We start from the raw sequence: 22,483 nt of genomic DNA, 5'->3' as shown, positions 1-22,483 counted from the left end.
AGTGAGCAATGTACAAAATAATGGGGTAATACAAAATATAGTTAGCATTAGCCACGCTGGTTATATATCAGCCACTCCCGATGAAATTTCTATACTTAGGTTAGGTTCAGGGGTTTCCCCAGGAATTGAAACTAGGGGGGGGGGGGGTGGGGGGGGGGGGCAATGAGAATAGAGGAGTCGTTGCGAATGTCTACTCTTGTCTTCAGAAAAACAAGGGGGGGGGGGGGGGGGGGAGTGCAGGGTAATCACTGGTTAGGTCATTGCTTTGTGCACAAGATGCGCAGTTATGAAAGAAACAGACGAGAGTAGACATACCAAGAGTAAACTTGTGCAATGCATCGAGTCATCCCCCCTAAATGACGCTGAATGCACACCCAAGCGGTGCTACACCACAGAAGATAGGACACCAAGCCCAGGGATTGACTACAGCCCCTGAAACGCATCTCCGGCTGGTCTGTCTACTGTGTCCAAGAAAGTGGCCCCTCGTTTTTTGCCCGACGACATCATAAAAGTGTTAAGCTGTTGCCGGCCGCGATCATGGCGGTGTCGCAATGCGAAGAGCAAGTTGTCTGCCTCTTGCGTAGGAGTTGCGGCGACGTCAGAATGACGCCGATCTCTGGCTTCGATTCAAACAATAGTGGGTCGACCTCAACGCTAGATGCCTTAATGTCTACCCACTATTTTTTTCAACCCGCCAATAAGAGCTTGGTGTCGTTCCGACGTCATCGCAACTCCCGCACATGAAGCAGACGACTTGCTCTCGGCATAGTGGCTGTGTATGTAGCCAGACGCCTGTTCAGCTGCAGGTCGCTCTCAATCTTGACAATCCACAGCGACACTCGCACTCTCCTGCTTTTTTCCAGAACTTTGACACTCGACAGCTTGACACTCCGGCTTTTGCGACGCTATTTGTTCTTAACGCACCAGTCGGAGAGGCCTTCCAGGCACCGTATCGAGATGATTGACGCACCGTGAAGACAGTGAGCACGTGGCATTTATTTACAAAGCACGAAATGAGTAAAAGAAGAGCTCAGAGAAGGTTCTCCATTTCCTTCATGAACAGCTCGTAGGCGTCGTCTTTCGTGGGCGCAGGCACCACCTGGACAGCTGGCATCATCGGCACGTCTGCAACACCAGGCGTCGGGGAATCAAGCTTCAAGTTTCAATAGACTGCAGTCAAAATCCTTCCAGGACGCTCAACACTAACTCAGCTTAAAATTTTGAAAAATATATATTTTTTTACGTGTGCAATAATTTAAAAGATTTCTTTTTAGCGATTTAAGGTATACGAAAATCTGGAACCACTCCTTTTCTGTTGCACAAAACGGAAGGTTACGAGCGCATGGAGATGAAAATATTTGCACTCAGGTTACTTTAGGTTAGGGAAGTTAAAGTTATAGTTAATGCAAGATGCAATCAAGTCATCACACTAGCTTGGTTCATATAGACTCCGTGCGGGAACTATAGGCTTTGAAAAATGCGTAGCGCCATTAGCGGAAGAGCTGGCGTTTGACAGTTCGCTGATGTCAAACTAAAAAAACAACAAAAAAACACCCTGTATATATACAATTTATGTTTGATTTAAACCTAAAAAAAAAAAGATTTGATTTCTTAAGTTGATACATTTTTCATTTTTTTTATTAAGATGTAGCAGTTATCTCGCACTAATTTGATCAAAAGCAATTCCGGCAAAACCCACATATGAAGAAAGGTGATTTCCATGTCCGAAAGAAGGCTGATTAAAAAAGAAAGCACACTACCTAAATTGCCATACTCAACTGTCAATTGTCCAGTGATTCCATGTTTCATTGTACTTAACTTTAGATTCCCATTTGTCACTTTCTGCACCATCCAGTCTTTCTTCATGAAGAACAGACAACACACCATACTGGGCCAGAAATATCATCGACAAGTATGATGGGGACGAAACGTCTTTGGAGGGCATCTCCCCCAACGAAATTGGCGCTGCATACCCGCGAGTGTGGGATGGTATTTTAGTTCATCCCATCGGCACTAACATATGTAGGCGTTACTGGCACAAAAAAACAAAAACATAGTGCACAGAGCGGCAGCATACATAAAATATGTCAGCCGTGCCGATACAGTGACAGGCATGATCGGGAGACCAAATTTCTCGCGTCGTACGGCACGGGTTCATCGTTGTTGTTGCCCCCCAAAACAACGCAGAGTTGCGTTGTTAGGTCAGTGGTAAACTTAGGATAGGTTAAGTAAGGTTTGGTCAGCTTTCAGCTAGGTTAGGTCAGTTTAAACATGGTTAGTTCAGGTTAGGCCTTGTCATACGATGCCTAACCTGAACCTGAAATCCACCTACATATATACATTGGAACCCCAATTACATGACTTGTGGGACCGCACAAAATCGTTGTATCATCCGTGAGCTGTATCATTCGAAAAAACGATAATTACAGATACAGTGATCGGCTTCGCACGAAAAAGACAAGCGGAGGTTTTAAATGATGTCTAAGCTAATAATCTGCTGTACTTTGACGAAGTACAGCAGATGAAGTACAGCAGACTATTATTATCCTTGTCGCTTTTCACGCTTTCCGAAAGCGGGAACAGCAAGAACAAGCGGAAGCATGCTCAATCCTGGGAGAAACAATGAGTTGGAGAAAGTGGTGCGAACAAGGAGAGAGAGGGTGAACGAGAGACGAAAGAACGATGGGATGAACGGAGTGAGGATGCAACGCGAAAACGCCGAGGCATTTCACAACCTGGGGAGGAAAAAGCACATTATCCTGCTCCCTACCGGTGCTGCGGGTGTCTTGGGTTGCCGGCGGCGTGTTTTCGAAATCTCTGAAACGACGCGCAGGCACACAGAACTCTTCCACGTTGCCGCACCGCTGCCGCCTCATACGGCCGTCGAATTTGTCAAGCGTTTCCCGCCAGAACGTCGTGCGATGTGGGACACATAGAATCACGCGTCGTGTAAACCAAACTTTTAATACGTTATTTCTATGGAGAGTTCATTGAGACCGGGCGAATTCGTCGTAAAATGCGGGATGTCGCATAAACCGGGGATGCATAATCGAGGTTCCTCTGTATCTCCATTTTCTACATAAAAGGGGAAATTACTAAAGCTCTGCGGGGACCCAGACTTTTTTACTACATTCTTGAGATGAAAACAAGTATAAGTATTGTTGGGACAGGTTAGGTTCGGTTAGATATGGTTAGGCCAGGTACTTTCAGATCTGCCTACGTGTGGTCAGCTTAAATCAACTGAAATGACCTTTGTTATAGTTTAAAGCCAGTTTGCTCTTGGGTGCATTCAAACTACGCTGGCTGAGCCGGCGTCAAGCTCAGCGTGCCAAGAGGCCACCCACCTCTGGGAGCCTTCCTTGCCAGGTCGCGCTTGACCCTGAGCGAGGTGGGCGTGAAGCGGGTCACGTCCGCGCTCAGGTTCCGCAGCTGCGGCTTGGCCTCGATGGTGGTGGCCCGCTGCTGGGGCTCCTCCCCCGGGGCGGGCCTCGGGATGAGGCTGGGCGGGGCCGACAGGACGGGTGGGGCCTGGGGCCTCGGGGGGAGGGGCCTGCTGGGTGGGCGGGGTGGCAGGCCGGGGGGAGGGCCGGGGGGGCAGGGCGATGCGCAGGGATGGCGGGGCCATGGGGGGCAGGGAGGGAGGGGGCATGCTGGGGGGCGGCGGCATGTTGGGGGGCGGGTGGCGGAACACCATGGGCATCGGAGGAGGCACCGCCTCCCGGTGGCTCTTCTCCACCTGCACAGAGAGTCAAAGATTATCATACTGTCAATCCTTCACCACTCATGTTTTGACTGCATTTTTTACTCGTTTATATTCGACAACTTGCTTTTGTTCCGTGCCCCTCCCCTTTTTAATGCCCCCCCCGGGGGGTGTCAAAATAAAGAAATAAAAGGCGGCGACGTTTAAATTTATTCTCGGCTGCTGCATTCTGACCCGAGGCCATTAAGGCCGGTTAACACATTCGCGTTCAAAAGTGATGAACTGCATTGCAACGGTTTGTAACAGCTTTCACACTGGCAACATCTATCAAGATAGCTCTGGAATGCTTCCAAGCTGCATAGCGCTACCGACCCTACCAACGCAGTTTTAATAACCATTGATCCGTGCTTCCAACTAGACTGCAGTATTTGCGGGATGAAGTCCATCCACGAGGATCGGTCTCTCATAATATTGCCGGGATTATCAGCAGCGCACGGCGAAGGAATGACGCATAGTACATTTGCATTTCGGGAAGTGTTCTCCAGCTACCCTCCCCTGCCGGTAGATGGCGCTGATGAAGGCAGAAAGTGTCCAGTTCAAACCGTGGGGAGCGTTTGCAATCTAATGGCGGAAGCCCGCTGCAGAGAAGGAACGCAAGTGTGGATGCACTGCGTCGTAACGTGGCAAGAAGGAAAGCGGCGGAAAGGCGGAGAAGTTCGTGGACGATCAATGCCTTTGCCGCCTCCTCGCAGCTTGTGTTGCTGACGTGGCCCATAAACCATGCGACCCCCATTTAGCGGTCGGACGATCTCTGTAATACAGGCTGTCTATTCGTAGGAAGAGGTCTCGAGCGTTTGCGACGCGGTCTGTCCCGCTCGGATGCGAATGTCCGAAGGAACCTTTAGGGAGGCTGCCGCCAGTGCTCGTCCCGTACCGCTCCCTAACTGAGCTCGAGCTTACTCATTTGCTTTATAAAAATTAGCATTCCTAATGCGACGGTACCTCGTGCATGAGTTCTGTAGCCTACCCCACGTTACCTCTACTACATCTCCGTATCGTGCTGTACGACTGTTCGCCGTACAGTGTTATAGATGCGGCTAGTGGCCTAGAATGATTGTGAGACAGACCTCTTTGAGGAACTCGGTGACGTCTGCATCGTCGTCGACACCGGGAGGTCGGTCCGGTCCCTCGTCCGCAAAGCGGATCTTCCGAGGCTTGGACGCTCCTGCGGAACAGGGATTCAAAGATCCGCATAAAACTCTCCGAGCGTCGCGGAGAAAATCCTTACGACCTGATTGGATCCTACTGTATTTCAAGACAGGAAACAAGAAGCTTTTTTAACGCCAAACAACGAGTAATCCATACGAGACTATTCGGCAGTCAAACCGTAACAAATAGAGAGGGACAAAGAGAAAGAGGCAAGAAAGTGATGCCATCTCAAACACATACCCGTCTTTTCGGCTTTGTCTTCGGCCGGTTTCTCCACCTTGTTGGACGGTGGCTCTGAAAGAAAAGGAACGGCGTCATAAGCCCGAAGCTCTCAATGAACTCGGGTCCGAGAAGCCGAATTTGACGATTCACGAATACACACTTCTTTGTGCAAGGCTACATCACTGACACGATGTCCCATCCTTGTTCCAGGTAAGTCCCGCCATTCACACACTTGCGTTGACTTACGACCGAGTTCTTGCGACCTCTTATGCCGAGAGAACACACCCTCACGCTAGCACCACCTATGAGGTGGCCCTGGGATTGCATTTCACTAGAGCGAAGGTTTTGTGGTATTCGTGAGGTCAAATGCAGATACTATCTATGAAAAACAATTGTATGAAAATGCCAAGTGGTCCCCCCCCCCCCCTACCCGATAGATGGCGCCAGCGCAATCTCTCGGCTTTAAGAGATTCCAAGAGGTTTTAAGGCACATGGTCGTAAGCAGTCGCGAGCGTGTGAACCAGCTTTCACACTCACCGTGAGTTTGTGAATGACTCCAAGTGACTTTTGTGAACTTGGAAGAGTATGTGATGTGATGGTGAGTTTGGCTTTGTGAACTCTGAGGAGTTTCATTACCTGACAATCAGTGACTATTTCCAAGTCTGAGCAGTTCCCTATCTGATGGTCAGTGACTCCCGAACTGGGAAGAACCAATGGTGCATGATGCAATAATGAGCGACTCCTCCAAAGAACTCAGAGTGCAGTGGTCAGCAACTCGGCAAACTCTCACCATCTGGGACGACGAAAAATGAGTCCGTGGCCTTGGAAGAGGTCGAGATGGATTCGACTGTTGGTGATCCTCGCAAATTTTAGGGCAGATTGACTATGGGCATTTCGTGGAGTCTGTGCGTACATTCTATGCATGATATGAAAATGCAGATTTGGGGGCAAACGGACCTACGACAAAGCGTGGCTTTTCGTCCCCATGGCAACGAGAAATGGCCTAGATTCGTTCACTAAAATGAATTAAGTTTGCTCATTACCATTCTCTTCCATCTCTTCATCGTCTGACAGTTCGGGGGGAGGACCGGGTGGGACTCCAGGTGCCTTCATCGTTGGGTCCCTGCACAACCAACATTAGCGTGAGTGAAGCACCGCTGCTATCGCTGCACATGACACCTTAGACGTTGGCCTGTCAAGTTGTCCTAGCACAAAACAGAACGGACGTTGGTCTGTCGATAAATGAAAGGCCAGCCAGTGTCACAGCCCTTTGCACACTCTTTCCAGCAGTGTTCACCAACCCTTTAGCCATTTTAAACCAATAGCTTCATGGACGACACTTTGCAGAGATTTCGAGCTTGAGGGCTGTTGTCGCTGCTATGGAAAATAGTAATTTCTTCTCTCAGGGTGTCTAGAAAATTATTGTCTTGAAATTCCCTGACTTTTCCAGGTTTTCCCTGAACATTTCAGGTGAAATTCCCTGGCCACAATAGAGGCAATCAAATATATAAGACCATTACAACACAAGCCATTGAGCATTGAACACTGTGAGGATCATTTTGCACGGGCTTAATCTAACTTGCATATTCCGAGATATTCGGGTTTGTCCAGTCTGGATTAAACCAGCACTTTCTTGCCGCCGACAACGTCAGTGAAGAGGCTACGTCCAGAAACACAATGAAAACACGGCGCTCAACCACACACATCAATAACCCAAAGGCAGCATGGCCGCCAGATGCACACTTTCGTATACTTTCGGCTTAAAGGACAACTCCGCTCAATTCCAGGAATTTCGGGGTTTTTGGTGATTATAGATTAAGGTATACTAATAAACGGCTCGACGCCGTTTGTTTCTCAAAAAAGGAAATATAATTCTCGTAATCCTTCTTTACTCCTGATCACAAACCGAAACCGAAACTGCGCCCGCGCCTGGCAACATTGGTCCCGCGTCGTCATAGTCTGGGACAACCCACGTGGTACGAACGTCACCGCACGACCTCGCCGACCGCGCAAACGGACGGATCGGCGGAGCAAGCGTCGTCGCGCCGTGTCGTCTGCTCCACGGTCTCTGCTATCCAACGACGTGTGCGCTACCGCGGCCGCAGAGTGTTTTGACGCAGAAAAAGGCAAGTTGTTTTAAAGTTATGTTTTGGAACCATTAGTAGTTGAAGTTAAGTAAACCACTCGTAATATGCCAGGCATCGCAGCACAAAACGTTGCTCCGAGACGCAGCAGGTTCGGTCTTCCCGACTACGAGCGCGGAGCGCTCGCTCAGACGCTCGTCAGCGCATGCGCGTTTTGGATCACGTGGACATCGGTATGCACGCTGCTGGCGCCGCCTGTAGGCTGCGCCTCAATAAAGTAAGAAACAAGAAAAAAAGCGGTCCCAGACTATGACGTGCGGCGCAGTGTTGGCTGCGCCAACACGCGGTATTGACTGCGCTGTTCTCTGCGCCGTACATCGGCCGCTAGAATTAGCAGATTTCGGAGACTTGAGGCATCTCAAACTTTGTTTACCAGTTTAACAAACTTTTAGGCTTAATTACGTCGTAAAATTTGACGTGTAGTCTTTCTAGGTGATACTAAAGAGAACTGCATTGTTTTTTCAGCATCGAAAATGAAGCGGAGTTGCCCTTTAAGGCTTGAATTGGGTTGGGGTCTGCGGCTTTTCCGTTTGGTACTAAGTCCAGTAGCTCTAACTGGATCTAGCCTAGTGTAGCGCCCTCAATTGAATCCAAGGCTTGGACTGGATTTGTCGGCTGTTCCCTTTCTATCGGGTAGCACACTATGCATCGGGTGAGCAGAGCCCGTGCTCTGCTCAAAACAAAATTTATTGACTATTTTTCCGCCCCCTAGTTCTCAAGTCTTTGCTTAGGGCACTTAATGGCGTTTCCGGCTCATTTTCCCTGACTGGGCTCACTTTTTGACAACTTCCTTGACAATTCCCTGATTTCACCCGGTAATTCAAATTTCCCTGACAATTCCCGGTTTTCCCGGTTGCTAGACACCCTGTCTCTCCCCTCTCGGCACGAGAAGAGGGAAGTCGGGTTTTCCCGTCGGCCGTGCAGCGCGGAGAGCGAAGAGAGCGGAGCCCCGGCGTCCTGCCAGTAGCGACGCGATGAAGGGAGAGTCTTCCTGTCGCCTGCTTTAAACACTTGTTTTTAAATGTGAGTCGTGTTACACGAAATCCCACTTTGGCCACATCCAGTTGCTAGCCGAAATGTTGGACGGTTTTGAAAACTTCCACGGTCCTTGCCCACTTACCTCACGCATTCTTGAGTACTAAGGCGTCAGTGGTTGGCATCAGTGGCATCCACGACAACTACTATGAGAATTAACCACGTCGCACCTCCGTCCTCAGGTTTGTGACGGCACCATTCCACCCGCATTGCGTGACCGTCCTACAGCTATTGCTTTAGTTTCTTCATACATTTTTTGTTTTCCCTCGATCACTACATAAAAAGGATAAGTTTACTTCGTTGTTACTGCAGCATAATAATAATAATAATTAATAATAATAATAATAATAATTCTTTATTTTCTGTGGCCACAAACAACTTTTCAGTCTCCACTGTAGTGCACTAAAATACTAAGACACAAATACCACAAAAACTAAAATACTAAATACAAATACCACAAAAAAATTTCATTCTAGGCGAAAGACATCCAATCACGAACAAGCAAGGCAAAATTCCGAAGACACATGAAAATATCCAGGTTACTTATTGAAGGTCAATTGAATCCGTGACAAAAGGGATATAGGGGACGTGCAAGATGGATAAAACGTTAATACATTCCGGCTGGCCCTTGACGGAACATGGAAGTCAATGGATCGTAGTAAATTCATTGACCCGACGTGACCGTGAACAACTTTATGAAGAAAAACCAAATCTCTGGACTGCCTCCTCAAAGCAAGTTTATATAATGCAAACCGGTGAAGTAGCGTTTTACAATGATAAAAAGACCTTCTTCCAATGTGGCGGTCATACACAATTCTTATCAGCCGCTTTTGTACATTTTCCATTTCTGTTGCCTGACCAAGAGATAATGAATTCCAGATTACCGAGCCAAATTCTAACCGTGATCTAACTGGTGACTTAAACGAATGTAACAAACAAGGAGTGATGAGAACCGCCGACATAACCGAGAAATAATGCCTAACACTCTTAATGCAGCATTAACAGTTGTAGATATATGCTCTTTGAAAAAAAGTGAACTGTCAATACGGACACCAAGATCCCTTACAAAAGATACCCGGGGTATCAAGGTGCCTTCAAGGTTCTAAGAAAAAGAAATGAAATCATGCTTTCTAGACAGTACAATATGTTTAGTTTTCTCGGGATTAAATGACAAGTGGTTCTTGAAGCACCAATTTGGAACATGTTATATGTCATCTAGAAGACGAGTGAAATCCAATACTGACCTCACACTTAAAAATAGTTTAACATCATCGGCAAAGAGAAGAATTTTTGCGTTGCTAACACAGGAAACAATATCATTTATAAACAAAATAAACAAAAGCGGTCCCAGGATGGAGCCCTCGGGAACCCCAGATTTAGAAACAAACTCGTCGGAGTAGCTTTCTTCAACACGAACAGAGTTTCGACGACCTTTTATATAACTAGAATACTCTTACAACAGACATATAGGTGTGCGACTGCAGTTGCCATGCCTGTCTTTTCTATTGCTTCACACATGCAGGAATTGAGCTTGCAACGCATTTATTCTGCCTGACGGAAGTTGTTATTCTTGATTGGCAATAAGTGGAAACTTATTGACTTTCCTCGATCTGGAAACTGCTGACCTCGTCTGTAATTACAGCAACTCAGATGCCGCAAAACGAACGATAAACAGAAACATAGCTTGCTCCATATTCAACGAGTTACAGCAGCCCAATCAAGAAATGATAAGCAAACAAAGTTAGGGCATGTACAAAATGCTTAGATGCTCCTATAAAACTCCTGCAACTTAACGTGCAGTGATTTCCAGAAATCAATCGGCATACAAAACAATAGAAGAAAGGTTAAGAAAGCGATTAAAGAACTAAAACCTCTCAAAGACGAGCACTCCCAATAGATCCCAAAATTCGCAAAACGTCTGGGCCAGACGATTCAAAGCAACCTGCACGAAAATTAACAGTGGCTTGTTGACTACTAGTTAGTAGTGTGTTAGTGGCATCTACAGTCTATATAAGGATTTATAGGTGATCTTGTTTGTTTAGAGCAAAGTTTAGAAGAATCTGACATATATATTCCAGGCCAAATCTTGTTTCGTATAAAGACAGACACAAATCAAGCAACACAAAGAAAAGAAGATAGACCACAGTGACTGACTTACATGACTGGCTTTTTCAAAATCGACGCCGGAATGTCCATTGGGAGCGGTATTAGCGAGGGAGCTGCAAGTACCGCCACATCAATGTTAAAATCTACCAACAGCTTATTCTACGGCTACCATTACAAACGTTTGAGGGCCGACCTCCATACAGCACTGAGGACTGCACAAACGGTTTGTGTTGTATTTTGCCTTGACTAGGGTCTCATCAAATTTAATTTCAGCAGTGCTCTTGCGATGAAGGTATGGAATTCATAAGTTCAGATCACTGATGCTGGCATAGTGCTATTTTCTTTCACAAGCAATTCAATGTAACAATGGTATTTGCTATCTAGACTATTCTAACAGACGGTATAACAGATCTGTTTTCGATTGGACGAAACTGCAACTTTTGCATTGCTTCACATGTGATCTTTTATTAGGCAGGAAACGGCCATTGATCCACTCACCAACATGAGGAGCACTCGGTGCGCTCGGAAGAGGGATTTGGTCAATCTCCACGCTCTGCGCAAACTTCACCGACTCTGCACAACAAAAAAAAATGAATTTTTAGCGGCAGTCAACATAGGTCAAGAGGTACAGATTATGCGGGAGAAATTCCCATTCCGTGCACACACATATCGATAAAAACATTGCTAGGAGAGTTGGTGAGGCACTCCACGGAAATTCTAACAATTTCGCAAAGTGGAGTCTGCTGACCGTGAAGGCGAAACATTTGTGGCTGAGCAACAACAAAAAACAAGAAGTTCCGCGAAAAAATGCATGAGTTGTCTGAACAGTAAAAGAATGGAAGGATTTTCTCTAAACTCATACCACACATTTTCATAAACACCATAGGGTCATTAAGATGCTTTATAGAGAAAGACATCTTATCGATCTCCACATTAAACAAGTGCCATTTGATTCTCTTACCATAGTACTTGATGAGTGTGTTACGCTTGTCCTCATACTCAAGTTCCATTTTCTTGAGCTCCGAGAAATGCTCTGGATCTTCTTTTTGCTGTAAGGTAAGTCAGAGCTCATTTGTACTGAAACCAATTTAAGCGTGAGTAAAGTCAAACAAATGTATGCGTGTGGATACGGTAATCAACCATCTTCTCATCGATTTAGAAAGTACTAGGAAGAAAAGGGTCTTAAAGGGACCACGAAGGCAATTCGGAAGTTTTATTTGAAGATTAAAATGGGCGTCAGGCACGTCTCAGACACTGCTGACCAAGTTCTAGACCGAACAGATGTTTGGGTGCCGCACCAATCAATTAAGCAGGTATGAGAATAATGGCAACAGAAGTGTAAACTAAAGCGCTGTGTGATGTCAAAGCATGACGACAATGGGCTCCTCGTCAAGCAATTGGTTGAAACGAATGACGCGCTCTTGGCGTTGCGGAGGCGGCGTTGAGTCGGGTGCACAGTTAGAAGAGCCGCCTACTCTGAGGTGCCTGTCGTTGGCAGGTCTGAAGCGACCTCGTAAAGCACCAATCAAGAGTTTTGTGTCCTGAGAAGCCTCTCCTGTTCCGTCGGTGTGAGATTGCTGAACGGGAGCAACACGTCTTGCGAGCGCGGTGTTGTCGTTCATTTTTCTAGCTCGCACACCGTCGTGCACTATAGCCAACCGCAAGAACCGCGCCGAGCGTCCACTAAATTCTACCAGAAACCAACGGTTTAGAAAATTTATTTGCAGGCACACAAATAAGAGTCACAGAGCTCTAAAAAAAATTGAGTGGCGTGCTAGGACCCTATTTAAACGAAAACACTTTTTAAAAAGAAATTGTAATGGCTTTCACTATCGCTTTAAAGAGGCAGTAAGGTGAATTTTGAGATCATATTGTCGTCCCAAACGCCCGCGTGACACGGCATAACCGATTTTCCGAACCTTGTCTTTTTGCTGTCAACCATACGTTTCTTTACCCTCTTATTTTTGACCGTGCAACTCCCAGATGCATCCTTGCGGAATCTCGACTTTAGGCCATTTGCTTTCCCTTCCCTTTTTTTTGCAACCCAATAACCAGACTTGCCCCCCGTCACCCACTTGTTGTCCCACATTGCTCTGCTTCTTAACCCCTTGCCTACTCATTTTTTTTCTTCAAGAAACAAACAGGGCCATTTTATTTTAAACAGGCGATTTGCGTTAAAGTACTACAAAAATATTTCCTTGACTTCCAGGTGTCATATCTTGCTTTAAATCAAGACTTCTAGTCCAAGTCCCACTGACGTGCAGACGCCGAAGTTGATGGAATGCCTGCAAAATTCATATTCTTTTCATCACTCCTGCCACTGCCCATCAAACTATCACCCGATTTCTAAAAATCGAAAAAGCCGAAGGATTTGTCGTTACATATGCCTGAGCATTAATCTCATTAAAAAAAGTTTTGTATCTCTTTGTCGGCTAAAGTGGACTTCCGTGCCAAAGCCATGTTGTTTTAGCGTAAATGCTCACCGGCGACTGATCTTTTTTTTTTCTTTTCCCTTTTTTTTGGGGGGGGGGGGGGGGGGGGGGGGGCGGGGGAGGGGGAGGGGGAATAAATGGAGCATTTTCTTTTCTGTCATACATCAAAACAAACTAGCAAACTGCCCAAGGTAATTGGAGCAACAGGGCGGTTTAGCCATCTGCCAGAGCGCGCACTAAACCGAAACACAAGTCGCACTCATGGTCGGGCATTGTGGTCCGTAAGGCTTTATGGCACGAGTGACACTCGTTACTAGGAGGGAAGGGGGTTAAGGAAGAGCATTCTCTCGAAACGTCTGGGTCGTTCTGCTTGTTTGCGCGTTTCCTTGAAATTGAAAGACCACCCTTATTTATAGATATTCACATCAAGGAGTTTCCGGGTGGTCTCTTCTGGTTGCAGGTGGTGAGATGGAAGAGCGCGAACATGTCTGATCTGGTTAGGATGTGGCGGAGAAAGCATCTGCAACAGCCGTTTGGAGTTCTACACGCAGTGGTCGTTTGTACATCCATCGGTGCTTCTTTTGCAAGCGCTGCCATGTTTCAGTGGGTTTGATGAAGGAGTGTTGCCGCAACACTGCTCTCCAAGTTTTAAAGATAAATTTTATGTTTCATGAAAGATGCAGTAGAATTGTAGTGACATAGAAAAACATCTACAAAGCTGGTTTCCAAGATATGACTTATATTATGATTGATTTCACATTTGCACTATTTTTATTGCTTCCATCCCACTTTGCCTCGCTGAAAAAATCTAAAATTAAAATTGACCGATTGTAAAGTCGCCCACCATGATTGGATATACCCGAGATCTAGACGTGTGCTGCTGTATTCGTGTATACCTTATGGTGGTCACACTTATTTTAAAGTTCTTCAGGAATTATCAACACGTATCTGATCTGTTAGCTTAATTAACATTTTGAAAAACTAAAGTGGCCTGTACTTTTGACAAAGAAGAAACTGGAAACGCTTTATCACATGTACTAGTTGGATTTACACCAATAATGTCCTAAATTTTGATCTTGTTTAAGGAGTTATTCATGGTAAATATTGAAATAGGAAGAACCAAACCTGTTAATATTGATTTTGAAAATTTTCTTAGTTTCTCAAAAACCCAGATTCACTACCGTGAACAACACACTGGCTTATGAAAATATATGCTAATTTAAAGGCATATAGAGGAAGGTACCTTTTATATGTTTTCTAATATTTTTTGTAAAGTATGAAAAAGTAACGGCATTACCTTAGCAAACTAACTGTAACCGTAACAAGTTACTTTTTCAATTTTGTAACTAACTGTAGACGAGTTACCTTTTTTTGCCTGAGTAACTGTAACTGTAACACTGTTACACTTCAGCAGTAATGTGCCCATGACTGGCCCTCATAGGCTTATGATGGCAAACTTTCAAGGAGTTTTCAATCCCATACGAAAGTTTTCTAAAGGCTCAAAAATCATGAAACCCGTCGTCTCAGGAACGGCGAAAAATCTTGCTACTCACGTAGAGGCGCAGAACGCGATCCCATGTCTCCCCTCAGTTTTTTCCGCTTGTCCTCTCAGCACCTTCTCACTCAGGGGAGGGTGGGTTCTGCACGTTGTATTCTGCATCGGGGGAAGATAACGCCAAGATGAACCCAAAGCTAGAACACACATCACAGCCACAGTGGTTCTATCTGCTACATCGTGAGGCATAAACGATTCAAATTTATTTGCGTTGACACTTATACTGTGGGAAGTCGGTTTGCCACAAAGTTGCGCCCAATATGCCTCAGTTGTAGTGGGGTGATTTGGGGCGTGCAATTTTATGGATAAACTCCGTTTCGGCATGACGTAGCAAAGAGCGAGTGCTACAGCCCCCTCGAGCCAGTCAGATCGACAGAGCGAAGCACGTGACAGCTCTCAGCGGGAAGAGGTGAAAATCCAACGATTCATCGTCCTGTATTTCGCTTCGAAGCCCCGATTGGCTCGTTCGGGGTCGTAGCTGTCGCCGTCTGCCAGGTTACGGTGAAACAGAGCCCGGACGTGTGTGACAAGCGCCTTGCAGTAGCAATTAGGCAAATGCTCGCAAGTGAAACACGCATCTAGACTGAAACCGGCAGGAATAGAAGCTGGCTCACAAACTTTTGAGTCTGTAGCATGGATGGATGAATGAAGCGTAGTGGCTGTAGGCTTCGCATCGGGTGGTAGCTTAGGCTACCTCCCCATGTTTCTGGCCTAGGAACATTTACGAGTGTGTTCTCCCCTCCCAGCGTTGCCGGGTTCTGGTGTATTAGCAAATGAAGCCACTGACCACCTGCTTCTAAATGTACTTGGGGGAGAATCTTCCCCAGAGCTATCATTATTGAACATTCAAGAATACATTATTTTGGGTGGCAGTTTTAGAAACTGTCCAAATGCTTCGAGAATAAAACAAATCCGGTAGCTATACTCTGTTTCCCCTTATGAAAGACAGCAGAGGATGCTACTAGCCATCTCAGCAAATATACTACGGTGAAACCCGTTTAGAACGAACCAACGTATAACGAATTATTTTCGTTATCGAACTCACGGAAAATTTAAATAAAAATGCATGTAAAAAGTACTTTTTATAACGAACAACATATTGGCTATATCAAACTTTTTCCGCCCGGGAAGGCTTCCAAAAACGCACAACGTCTTCTAGCCTGTCCCTTCCGCCCCCCCCCCCCCCCCCCCCCCCCCCAAAAAAATTAAAAAAAGTAGGAAAGAAGAAAAATTCCAAAAGCTCAAGACGCGAACAAAATTGAGTGAAGAGAAGCAGTTCAAAGAGGAGAAAGCTAAAAAAAAAACACTGCACGCACGCACACAAAAAGAAATTTCTCTCAAAGCGGTAGCCCACGCAGAGAAGCGATTCAAAAGAGGAGATAAGCTAAAAAAACAAACTCTGCGCGCACGCAAAAAAAAAAAAAAAATCATAAAAAGAAGTTTGTGCAGGGTTGCAAGGTAGAAGCGAAGAGATGAGAGAAAAAGAAAAGCTCTCACCTTACAACGAACGAATCGTGGAAGTTCGTTGTAAATGATTTTTTGCTATATCGAACTGATCGTGGTGTTTCCTGCTGTTCGTTATAAACGGGTTTGACTGTAGTACTGTGTATTTAACGCAATCCAATACTGTTACGTGACCTTCTGGAGTGGCACAATAACGGTATGGGGCACAAAGTTACATGATAAGCTCACTACGATTGATTGAATGGGACAACCCCGGTTCAAAGTGAGGGAAAATGGAGCATAGTAGCGTAGCATCTATGGGTAGAGAAGTGCGATTTTGCCGAGTGCTCGCACAGTAGCTCATGCAGTTTGAGACCATTGTCTTTCGGATAGCACTCCTCTTTACGACGTATCAGCTGGAAAATTCGATTTCAATCGCAACAGAGTGTCACAACATTTTGGGACATAAACGGAGGAGTGCGCAAACATTAGCAAAAACACCAACCCATCTCGTCGATCCTCTGGAGGTCCAAAACGAGTTGCTGTGGGTCTTTTCCTTTCAGGACCGCGGCTCTGACCATCTGCCTTTGTTTCTTGTTCTAGGAAAACAAAACAGGAAGAGTCATTGAAAGAAAGGACAAACTTCTAGAGCAGTGGTTCTCAACCACCGACGTTTTGCTGGATTGGCGTAAGTTAGGGGGGGGGGGGGGAGGGGGGAGGGGGGGGCAGGGTAGAGGGGGTGTTGGACAATTACAAGGACTAAAGTAAACTTTGAAGCAACTTTGAAGCTTGGAAATCGATAATGAGCAAACCCTGCTGATGCGGGTGTACATGGTTTGGTCCATTTAGCTTCGTAAGACAGCTAATACCAATAATTAAAAAAAAAAAAAATTGCTTTGCTTGACTGCCAGTTAAAGGCTTCGGGGACCCAAGGAGGCCTTCAGGGACAGCAAAGGGTACGCGGACCCCCTTTTAACCACTCTAGAGAAACAGCGGCAGCAAGGAATTTGAGTGTGTTGTCTACGAGACAAAGATGAAAGAGCGTGTTGGTGAAATACGGGAGTCAAAGAAAGAATAAAAACACTTAAGGACAAGGGACAGACAGCACAGTGTTGCTAGTTGAAAGAACTGTGCTGTAAAAAAAATTTAAAAGTTTGAAGCGAAGTGCACACGTTTCTTTTAGCCCATGTTTGCGGTCCGCGTTCTACGAAGGAGAAATACAAGAACACGCTAAAAAGGTTACAGCAGAATTGCACAAAAGCAATTCGATTGCACCTAAATCACGTTATAGGCTTGTGATCGAAGTACTGATCAGCTTAACTAGTGCCAATCTGTTTGAAATCGCTTCAGATGAGACAAGCCAGCACTGCGAACGCGCAAGAGTCGGTTGGAAGTGGCAAGGGCGAAAACACACGTACTTGCTTGATCTGTGGGGTTCATGTATTTCCCACTTTTCGTGGTGTTGATCGATCTTCGACCCATGGTCACTGGTTAGTTCGGAAAACTGGGGTGAAAAGAAAAACTTTCAAAAGACTCACGAATCTTTGCTCATCAAATAACATCAGAGAATGCACACACACCGTGATCGGGCTTGCCCAATGTTTCCAGACCAAGCACAGTATACAGCTAATTAAACATAAAACAAATTCAACATTAAAAGAAAAGTTAATAACACGAAACGCAACAAAAAATCGATACTTTCTAATAATATAAATAAAAAAACTTTAAAAATATTTTAGTACGTTTTGAAGCGTTCACAATTAACACAGTTTCAGTTTTGATTTCGTTTGAAAAAAAAAGAAAAAAAGGCGAATTTGGACACAACACATCGTCGGTCACTACGCAGTCTGGACGCTGGCACAAATTAAAAGAGAAGGGATTAGATGCAGATTAGATGAAGATTATGGCCAATAAACGCATTATGAACTGAACTGGACACACCGGATTGGTTTTGCCTATCTCCCTGCAAACTAAACTATAAAAAATTAATAAAAAATTTACGGGTTTTTTGCTATTTTGAATGTTAAAAAGTTGGTGCGACCTCATGAGTGAAGGACACTTTCTTCACGTGTGAAAGATCTTGCAGCCATAGAGTTATTATAATGAACGCTAGGGACTCAGCTGGCGCTAGTGTCTACAGGACTTCCGGTTGCAAATTGAAGCAGACAGCATGCAGTCTACATTTCCAGCCTCCCTGTGTATTCCCATGGGAAAACCGGGAAAACGCGCGTAAATTTTGTCTCTTCGCCGGAAAATAACATGAATAACTTTTGTCGTTTCGGTTGTACCGGATAGTATGTACCTTTATTGGTATTGTGAAAGTGTAATTGCTTTAGTTACAGCATTTTTCTTTACCACTGAACGATGTAACCTGAGACTGGGGTAGAGAAGAAACATTAAAACGTAGAAGGGACAGAAAGCCACGTAATATAGTCCTGCCTATTTTCTGTCCCTTCTACGTTTTGATGTTTCTTCTCTACCCCAGTCTCAGGTGAATTCAACATGGTTAATATTCACCAGCTCGCCTGCACCCTTACGATGTTTTTCTATGTTAAACTTCGCTCTATTTCAGGCCCAAACCTCTGTTTCAAGGAAGGTATGTGAAAACGAGCGACGATTCTAAGCAAAATAACGATCGAAAGGAATGTAGAGTGTGTTCAAGGTTCGCTAAAAAAAATTGGTTTGCTCTTTATGTTTATACAGCCTTGATGGAGATGCGCCTCAACGGGTAATCGGTCTCTTAGCTGTAGATGAGAAATTTAGCCAGTGCGGTCAACCGCTAACCTGGAGTTTTTAACGTGCATCACGCAGTAGTCATCACACGAACGCGTGCCCGTACGAAACTCAGCCAGATCGAAACGGGCGGGGGCGGCGGGGATCGAACCCAGGAGGTTCCCAGCGGAAGCTTTCGCTCCACGCTCCGAGCTGAGACGCGTTAGCCCACTCGGCCACTTCCTCCCTAAGGTTCGCTAGCATTTCGGTGGAACGAAGCGATTTACAGTGCGTGCCCCTGGCTTTGAGAGTGTACGTCAGTGTTGCCCGACTGCGCTGAGCTGTGGAGTTTCTCGTCAGTAGGCTGCAGTGTTGCCAGGTCTACTGATTTATCAGTAGATCTACTGATTTTGTTCCGGGTCTACTGGTTCACTGAAAAACAAGAAAATCTACTGACTTTTTTTTAGTAAACATATTAAAAATTTATTATATGGCCCTTTCAGTTCCCAGTGTCGCCCATCAAAGGAAACTCATAATGTCCCAGAATTAAAAACGAAGCACTGGCTAGATGGCCCAGAAGCCCGTCCTATTCGAGTGACGTAGCCGTATATTCATCTATCTATTCACCCAGAGCAGGTTCGGCAGGTTGGGCAGGTTCGACGGTGACATCCGGGCCAGAGCCATATATGGAGAGAGTTTGGCTAGTCTATGATCTCGCCGTAACGTCCCTCTCCCGAGTGAGCCAATCAGCCCGCGGCGCAGAGCGAGAGGTGTTTGCGCATGCGCCTGAACTCTCGGCTGCTCCTATACAATCTACTAGAATAGCTTCGAGTTGAGCGGAGAGAGCCGCAATTTTCATTCATTCGTTCGGCGGAATGCATGAGATCGACATCCAAATTTCAGTTATTTTCTTTTATTTGGCAGGCTGTGGCAAGAAAATGATATAATGCTATTCCTCGGTGGCTTAAAAAGCTAACGAATGAAGTTTCTCCACGTTTGAACGCAAACTTTGGGTCAGGCGAAAAAGAAATAAGCCCGTAGCAGACGACGCGTAGCCTCAACAGTGCTCCGGACCAACAGCGTTGCTTCAAAAACCTTCCACAGCCCAGTAAGGAAAGATAACAGCATGCAGAGGACTTCCATTGGACATGTTCGCGCGCACTTGCCGGAGCGTCTTGTTTCGGTTTCGTTTCAATAATAGCGACAGGTGAACGTCGCACTGTCGCTTTCATCTGTGATCCCAAAAGTGCCTCAGTCTCGATTTCAAAGAATAATCCTCGAAACAGTCGATAATGACTAAAACAAAAACATTTATGGTGCCATTTTAATTTGTCCTTCATATAAAGTTACTCGAGAACTGGTCTTGATTTTTTTCTTTAATTTTTATTTGTGTTTATTACCATGTTATTTGTTACTCTATACTATTTCTTCGAAGTGTGTATTAATGGAGATAGCAAAACATGGCAAAAAACACATTTCGTGGAATCTACTGATTTTTGTGCAAATCTACTGACTTTTTGGGGATCAATCTGCTGACTTTTTTTTTTCTCCACCTGGCAACACTGGTAGGCTGTGGCAGCCTGCGTTGGATCAATGGACCTTTTCCTGACCTTTTCCAAATACCGACGGCACCAGGCGGTGGCTGCACGAACTAAAAATCAAGGAAGTGACCTACCTGCGCTACCATCGATAATGGGAGCTACGTTACCAGTTGCTTCGCTCTCTGAGCAGCGTCGCGTGCCCAACGCAACGAGGTAGGCCTAGCGCGACTTTAAAGAAGGAAATCCGTAGCGTCCACCCAAACGTCGTGTTTTTCTTTCCGTCCACTTTCTTTTTTTGTGTAACACAATTATATATATGCTGCAATTACGTGTTCTACTCGTCGATTTACAGCCTCATTCCGAATTTCCTCGATTTTTTCGTGCCGACTTCCACCGCTTGGCATCGGGCGCTCGCGCGTGCGCAGAACGCTTCTCGGAAAAAGTCCATTCCGGACGCTGGTGGCGGGTGAATTGCCGCGTTTTCTTTTTTATCTTGTGTTCTGTGGTGAGCATAATTTATAGAGGTTTTTAAGAAAGCAGTGCTCTATTTTTGGGAACAAAAACAAAGAAACGAAAGCTGTTTTGATGAGTCCGTGCGCGGCAGAACAAATGCAACTGGAATGCTTGTTTCATTTTATGTTCATTGTTTTACGGCACCGTACACTCAGCCGTGTCAATCTATAAAGGTCAAAATATTTGACCACACAGGATATCCTTACTGCATGGATATTCCCTGCTCACAACATAAAATTCAATGAGTCTCATCAATCGAACAAAAAATATATTGTACGTACCCCTCGGTGCCGCGTTATCCGAACAGGGTTTGAGAAAGGTCTCAAATAACACAGCATATCCAATATACAGCGTCGACGATAGTCACTTCACGACGATCGGACCGAATCCCGCGTGTTTTAAAGGGATACTTCAACGAAATTCCCGTCGTGTTCAAAAATAGGTTGAATATGATCCACAATATCCGTAAATGACAATCGCACGTTTGTATTTTGAGTCTCGGCATTCTGTCCGAGACCATTTTGACGGGGAACATTATGTCCGGGGCCATTTTGTTCGGGACCATTTAGTCCTACAGTCCATCCTGACGTACCGTACCCGCCGCCGTTTTTGGTCGAGTGTAGAGAGTGTCCTTTTGTGAATGGGTATGCCGGCAAGATATTTCTATTTTTTACCGCCTCAAAACCGATGGTGAAAGAAAAAAAAAAGTGATGAAGCAAAACGGACTGTGCTCTTTTAGCCCGAGAAAGACATACAAGGATAAATTGAACTTTTGGCATTAACCAATAAGAACCAAAAATGACAAATCACAAAGCAAGAAGCTTAAATATACTAAACCACGTTCTGCAATTTCTATATATTGTCTGGTACTATAGGTAACCTTGATCATCCTGCTGATCCGCTTATGAAGTGAAAGTTAGTCTCCTTATATGGTGAAGTATGCGAGAAGCTTATTATATGAACCTCCTTACGTGACTTGCATACTTTACACGCTTATGTTTTACCATGATTTTCTGTCTTATCTCGCTCAGAAGTAATAAACTGGTATCCTAAATTGGCCTCAAGGTTCTATAATCCACCAAGTCTCGCATTTACGAACAATATGGCCGGCCATACAGTCAAGTCCCTTGAACATATAAAAATGGTAACGAATAGAGTTCAACGACCCAGCCGCACAGCAGCCCCCGCTCCAGACGCGAAACACAGACCCATATCATTAGCCTCCAGAGCCTAACACCTGAGTCGCAGCCGCCTCAAAAAGGCTACTGGTGATAATGAATCGAAAGTTCCTAAAAGAAAAAGAAGAAACGTGCGGTAAACTTTATGCAGCTACCCCCCACATGTACACGTCAAATAATATTCATATAATGTACATAACATGTTTCTTATCATTTCAGACTTAATTGCTCCCTTAGTAGGAAAAGGTGCAATCTGCTATAAAGCACTGGACCGTAAAACTACCAAAAATGAAGTAAAAACAGAGTAGCTATCTAAATGTACAATCATATCATCTGGTAGAAACGTGTCATAAGAAATAATTAGAGTCACTATAGAGCGTTCACATGTCAGGTGTTAGTGTAGACCAACCCTGAAGTTTATATATAATATTTTTTTTCGAAACAAAAATCATTTTTACAACAACGCTGCTAGTTAATGTACATTAACCAGCAGCGTTGCAGCGTATGTGAGGGTACATTACCATTTGTATGCAACTGAGGGTCAAAAAACTCTTGTCCTGGTGAGTATATAAAGGCGCCATAGAAAGCTCGAAAGTCTCATATCTTCGCCAGAGGCCCCTACTCAACAACGTCGACTTCCAACAGCTTAAGGTGAGTAACTTTGCTCAGATCGTGTATGCGACATATTTTTAA

At 45.1% G+C, this 22,483-nt stretch overlaps 1 protein-coding gene across 1 annotated transcript; it reads right to left on the bottom strand.

Moving 5' to 3' along the window:
* Positions 1–976: 976 nt before the first annotated feature.
* LOC115327486 (WW domain-binding protein 11) lies at positions 977–17,447 on the bottom strand. The gene is given in 12 exon segments (XM_042294518.1): positions 977–1,125; positions 3,345–3,594; positions 3,596–3,736; positions 4,828–4,925; positions 5,150–5,203; positions 6,175–6,254; positions 10,469–10,529; positions 10,915–10,989; positions 11,378–11,465; positions 14,402–14,502; positions 16,352–16,445; positions 17,221–17,447. Coding segments are annotated over 12 exon segments (1,245 nt in total). The 5' UTR covers positions 17,329–17,447; the 3' UTR covers positions 977–1,030.
* Between the last annotated feature and the right edge of the window lie 5,036 nt (positions 17,448–22,483).

The sequence above is a fragment of the Ixodes scapularis genome, unplaced genomic scaffold, assembly GCF_016920785.2.
Source record: "Ixodes scapularis isolate PalLabHiFi unplaced genomic scaffold, ASM1692078v2 PGA_scaffold6__148_contigs__length_123643588, whole genome shotgun sequence".
In the NCBI taxonomy this organism is placed as follows: Eukaryota; Metazoa; Arthropoda; class Arachnida; order Ixodida; family Ixodidae; genus Ixodes; species Ixodes scapularis.
Note: the sequence above shows the minus strand (reverse complement) of the source record. Positions and strands in the feature narration are given on the sequence as shown.